The sequence below is a fragment of the Vicugna pacos genome, chromosome 1, assembly GCF_048564905.1.
Source record: "Vicugna pacos chromosome 1, VicPac4, whole genome shotgun sequence".
NCBI lineage: Eukaryota > Metazoa > Chordata > Mammalia > Artiodactyla > Camelidae > Vicugna > Vicugna pacos.
Genome location: NC_132987.1, coordinates 112,169,831 through 112,176,090, shown reverse-complemented (window position 1 = coordinate 112,176,090; position 6,260 = coordinate 112,169,831). Strand labels below are relative to the sequence as shown.

The 6,260-nt window shown below is 37.9% G+C and overlaps 1 protein-coding gene across 1 annotated transcript; it reads left to right on the top strand.

Moving 5' to 3' along the window:
• Nucleotides 1-4,208: 4,208 nt before the first annotated feature.
• Nucleotides 4,209-4,773, top strand: KRTAP8-1 (keratin associated protein 8-1). The gene has a single exon (XM_031677240.2). The coding sequence runs from the start codon at nucleotides 4,268-4,270 to the stop codon at nucleotides 4,454-4,456; it is 189 nt and encodes a 62-aa protein (XP_031533100.2). The 5' UTR covers nucleotides 4,209-4,267; the 3' UTR covers nucleotides 4,457-4,773.
• Nucleotides 4,774-6,260: the final 1,487 nt, after the last annotated feature.

Sequence of the window (6,260 nt, the reverse complement as noted above, 5' to 3'; positions counted from 1 at the left end):
GCTGTTGTTGTTACTTGTAGCCAAGAGCATTCCTAATGGATACAATTTTAAACTTGGTCTTCATACATCCCCATTCTAATTCATCCTCTTACACCTTCGAAGTAAAAGGAAACTGATCATGCCACCCCCAGCTTTGTCTGTGGGTGGCTCCCTTTGCCTCCACAGTATATGCAGTCTCATATGCACACTGACTGCCTTTCCAGCTCCATCTTCCAGTAATTCTCCTGTTACATCCAAGGCTACATCCCCATGGAATTACCTGTGTCTCCTAGAAGGCATTGTACTATTTAACACCTTTGAGACTTTGCTTCAAACCTCTTCTTTCTGGAATATCCTCTAAATTCACTATCCCCCTAACTAATGTCTACAAGTAAAATACATTTTCAAGATCCAGCTCAAATATCTATGCCTTTTCATAATGAAGTTTTCCATGGACACTACCCACTACATTCACATAGAATTGTCTGTTTTTTGTTTTAGCCTCTGAAATCTACTAGAGGGTAGCATGAATTTCCAGGGTAGAATGCAGAACATTGCATTTCTATTTATTTTTCATTTTCCATCTAATTACAGTTTCTAATTCATCTTTAGATTTCTAGCACTTAAAAACATGCCTGGAACATAGGAGATGCTCACTAATTATATTAAGAATGACTGTTTGAAAAGAGGAATGAAATAAAATTTTTGTATCATGGAGTAACCACTGATGTACATTCTAAAACATTCCCTTGTAATTTCTCTCTCATTTCCAATGAATTATAATATTTGAAGCTGGAAATTTTATATTTGAAACTGATAAGAACTATTTTATTGTGCACACTGGAATTGACTCTGTTTCTACGATCTGTACACAGTACATCTCTTGTTCTTTTGGAGAAAATCGAAGAGCAAGGTTTTCCCCTATTTTTCTTCATGTCAAATCTTATTTGAAATCAAGGAAATATGAAATAAAGAATCAAATTATGTATTAAATAACATCTTAACATTGTTATTAAAAGAGAAAGGGTCATGGACTTTATCCAAACTGATAAATATCTAGCAATGCACAGTCCAATACTATGTCATTTCATATGTAGGAATATAGTTTTTTTTTTTCTTTTCAAACCTCCAGGTCACATGGCCCTATTTTTTTTTTTCTTAAAGGAACACACAAACGTAAGACATTTGAACTGCAATTGGTTTAGACTGCAGCTGCTTTCCACCTGCAGTCTCTACAATCACAGTCCCTTCAGGTTGGGGGGTGTCAGAAAGGTTGGGAACCTTTTTGAGATCTGACTGAGGTGAAGTTGAGTTTGGATATGGGGGGATGAGTTTCTGTGGTTTGCAGTCGCTTTTGTGTCTAATTGGGCTATTTCTTTGTATGGATATGGCTTCCAAAGATTCTCTCCCATGTACTCTTCCAATTCAGCCAGAATTTGTGACACGGGTGTGCAGAACCAGACGCCACATCTCAGGATGAATTTGGTCCATTGCATCCAGTGTAGAATGAATAGTGGAGGAGAAAAGTTTGAAATGGTGGAGCCAGAAGCTAGTCCATGGGAAAAACATTATAGAAGTGTGTCAGGTAGTTATGTAGTAAAAATTTTTTTTTCAGAATTTTGTAATATTTGTGATTTTTGTTACTGTTTAATTATTTGTGGTTTCTTGTAGCATTTTAACACATGCCTATTTTTGTATGAGTTTTATATTTTTATGGTGTACTGTTTTTTGCAAAGAAGGTTCCCAACATTGTATAAACTTCAGGCTCTACAAAACCTGGATTCTCTCGTGATAAATCTATACTGGAATAAAGCTTTCATAGACCTAAAGTATGTTTAAGCTAGCCATTAATTTTATTTTTAAATGACTTTATAAATCCTGTGTTTCCCTAAAATTTTCTTGTGTTATGATTTTCTGCAGAATTTCTAGAGAAAATTCAAGATGTGCTTTGTAACTAGGGCTTAAGTTCTTAAAAAAACTACGTATTTTAATTTTTACTCATCATGACTACTTAGATACAGAACTGAGTATTCTGTCCTGCACCACAAAGCTAACATCTTGTCCGATTGGGTGGGCAGGTGGGAGAGGAACTCATTTAAACATCGTAATTGAACTTTGGCATGAATTCATTCTCTTGCCTTTCCATCTTTTCCAATACAATGCTATTTTTGGTTTAATTTTTCTTTTTTCCAGAAGTTGCCAGTTTTTTTTTTTTCCCATGGAGCAGGGCAATGTGATGACAGTAGAAATAAAAAGAAAATTATTTTATGGTTTTTAGAGAGGATCTGATGTTGAATATATTTTATACGTGAAGCTAATTTTAATCCCCTGGGCTTATTTAGCTATAAGTCACATGAAGTGTTTGAATTTTAAATAGTGAATCATCCTAGGTGGCCATACAGCTTTGTTCATGAAGAAGGATGCTGGAGCAGCCCTGTATATTTTCAAAAATACCTCTGCTATAATTAACTATTTAGCAGTTAGAACACTGCCAGAGTTTTGTATTTTTTCCAAGTGTTTCACCTTGTCCTTGGAGTCAACCTGTGACCTCTATATGCTTCTAGAAATTTAGGTCTTTCTTAGCTACTGGTAACAGGAAGGAAAGTTACCTCTGAGATCTAAGGGAACATTCTGGGGGCCAGCAGGTGATACGTATCTGTTCTATGTCTTTCTAAGAATGGTTCCTTGCAGTGCCTTGCCTTTCTATTTCTGGCCACATGTGTTCTTTTGCTGTATTTTCTGTGAGTTTTCTTTTAAGTCCCATTCTGAAGAATCCCAATGCAGGTATCTGAGAATAATTTATTACGTCTTGCGTGACCCAAGATAGTTTTGACCATTCTTACTCTTCCTTTAATTCATATCTGAGAACTAAGTTTCCATTTAGAGAGAGGAATGATTTTCCTTCCCTATCCTGGGGTGCATGATCATTCTAAAAGTGAAATGATTTTGATTTAGTATTGTCACTTAGCTTTTTATAAGATCATTATATATGTCAGATAATCCAGTTTTATTAGATCTAATGGAAAAACATAGTGCACTTTTTAAGGTAAATTTTTCCCATTCATTTTTCTGTATGCTTTTACCCCATTATTTCCTTCCTTCCTTCCTTCCTTCCTTCCTTCCTTCCTTCCTTCCTTCCTTTCTTCCCTCCCTCTTTCCTTCCTTCCTTCCTTCCCGCCTCCCTCCCTCCCTCTTTCTTTCTTTCTTTCTTTCTTTCTTTCTTTCTTTCTTTCTTTCTTTCTTTCTTTCTTTCTTTCTTTCTTTCTTTCTTCCTTTCTTTCTTTTCTTCCTTTCTTCTTTTCTTCCTTCCTTCCTTCCTTTCTTTCTTTCTTTCTTTCTTTCTTTCTTTCTTTCTTTCTTTCTTTCTTTCTTTCTTTCTTTCTTTCTTTCTTTCTTTCTTTCTTTCTTTCTTTCTTTCTTTCTTTCTTTCTTTCTTTTCTTTTCTTTTCTTTTCTTTCTTTCTTTCTCTTTTCTTTTCTTTCTCTCTCCCCCAACTTCCGGCCACCCATCCTTCCTTACTTTGGTACCGATAGCCTTTATTATCTGCAGCAGGAAGTTCACGTGGAGGGGATATGATAGCTTCGGCTCCTGGAGGGGCCCCAGAGACTCAGTCACCACCCTTGAAAAGATACGCTGTTATTGTTTCCAATATTTACTTTAAAAAGTATGTTAGACCAACAGATCATATTTGTTTGACAATTTATTTCTAGGATTAACCCACTAACTCTGTTTTTGCCAGTTATAAGATTATTAGCTCAGGCAGTGGTTTAGAAAGGTGAATACTAAGAAATACCTTGATTTTGAGGTGGCCTCACTATGTATTTGTTATTTCATTTATTAATTTATCTAACACACATTTATTAAATTCCAACTGTGTACTGTGGAAATTCAGAGAGCAGAACTACATAACAATGAATAAACTAAGAACATTTCTTGGTATTATAGAGTCTGCTTACAGAGGATCACATCCAGGATCTACAAGACCCAAACCCAATGCTTTGAAGTCACTGCAACGCGTACTTTAATGAAGGGGCACAATCTGTTTGAAAGAATCCTATCCCTGTGTTCCACTTTGTGAGAGCTTCCTTAAGCAACTGTAAAGACATCTTAAGCAATCAAAACAAACTAATGAGCTATTTGTGATGCAAACTGGTGTCAGGAATGAAAATGAGGGCTGTGTGTTCTGCACCACACCCCAGTAGCCTGGGTATATAAAGAAGGCTGGAGACCAGGGAGGTCATCACACCGAGGAAACGCCCTCTCTAAGCTCTCCTCCACTCCAGACACCATGTGCTTCAACAGCTTCTCCGGCGCTGTCTTCCCAGGATTCTACGGGGGCAGCTGCGGCTACCCTCTGGGGTACAGTGTGGGCTGTGGCTATGGCAGCACCTACTCCCCAGTGGGCTATGGCTTCGGCTACGGCTACAACGGCTGTGGGGCTTTCGGCTACCGAAGATCCTGCCCATTCTTTTTCTAGTGATTTGCTGAAATCCCCAAGGAGGCATGGAATCTTCTCTCGTGAGGCTGAAGGGTGCACCTCCACATCCTCATCTGCTCCTCAACCTCCCAGTCGCTGATTTTCAGAGCCAGGACCAGAGTCCAGAGGGAAGAAAATGAAAACCCCTTGATGCCTCGAGCTGCCTTCCCTGAATGATATTTGTTGGGACGTTTTCAGAAACCTGATGCCCCAACATGAATTACTTTTGAATTTTTCACCGTGTTCATGACTCTTGTCATAACCAAGTTGTGGACGTGTCTGTCAAACTCCCAATAAACTTGTCTCAGCCACCATAATATTCTCACCTGAGTGCAGTTTCCTTTCTTGCTGGGCGTGTATTTTTTGGTACATTGAGTGGGGAGAGGAATGGATTTCCCTTTCCTCCTGTGGGTGTTAGAGGCAGTGAGAAAGCAGATAATCCTTGATCTTGTGTGATCAGCAGGCAGGAGGGGGCTGCTTGTGATTTAAAAAAAAAAAGTCTGTCTTAACCTCCCCTTACTCTATGACATCCACCTCCAATTCCAGCGCCAGTGGTACACCATTCATTGCTTAATGCCCCTCCTCATCTCATCACTCCTGCCCCTCTTCACGGAACCCAACATTGAAGGACTACTTCAATTATTTCTATATTAGTGCAAATGAAACCCACTGTGTTCCCTCTCGCAGGGGCTACTGATTGTAGAATAAGATGCCATGTCCCCTATTTAAGAATTCTGGGGCAACTAAAATAGCCATAGACATATTTGAGGAGTCAGAGAGTCTTTCGAGGGGGAAGGGATAAATTCCCCGATTCAAACCACCTCGGGTATCTATTTTACAGCTTAGAAATACCAGTTTAGAAACAACAACAGAAAGCTTCTTAATCTTTGTGGAATCGATACCAGGCAGTGGGTTTTACTCTTTAAAAGAGCACCTTTTCATAGACCTGCAGCTATATCAGCCTTTCTCTGTGTTCCTTTGGAGAAGAGAGTAATATTCTTTTTATAAGCCAAGTCAAAAATGTCTCAATCCTCTTGTGGAAAACATTTTATATATAGTACAAATATTCTTAGTGACAGCAGGATGTGGCTTAACCCTGCTCTTCTATGGGATATCTGCATGTGGCTGTGTTGCATATGATCACCTTGTAGCTCAAAATGTAAAAGCTATTTGGAAAGATCATTTTAAAAAAGTGTTTTCTCCACCATATTTCACCCAACTGGTATTTCTTAAAAAATTCAAAAGACATCTTGTTCAAGGATTTACTTAGTAGATTTTTTTCCAGGAGACCATTGTTATAGCCAATAAAATGTCCAGTTTGGAACTTTCTAGCAGGGCATGTTAATTCACACTAAGAATTGTAATTTAATCAAACATGTAGGTTAGAATACAATAGGAAAAGAGGGGTTTTCCAGGAATTAGAGGGTCAGATTGAAGCTAGAAAGGGTCTGTTTGACTGTTCTAGAATGATGATTGAGTTATATAAAATTTGTGCTTGAAGAGAACTTAGAGAACAGCTAATCCAGTGCTTCTGAAGTTGTGATGTGTAGGAGAATCACCTGGCAGCTGGCTTAAAATGTCAGTTTTTATGCCTCACCCCCAGGAATTTTGACTTGGTATATCTGAGGTGTGTTCCAGAAATATAAATTTTTTCCAGCTTAATTGAGGTATAATTAACAAATAAAAATTTTATATATTTAAGATGCATAACAAGACTTTGATATGTGTATATTGATATGTGTATTATGAGGTGATTACCACAATCAAACTAATTGACATATCATTCACCTCAGATAATTACCAA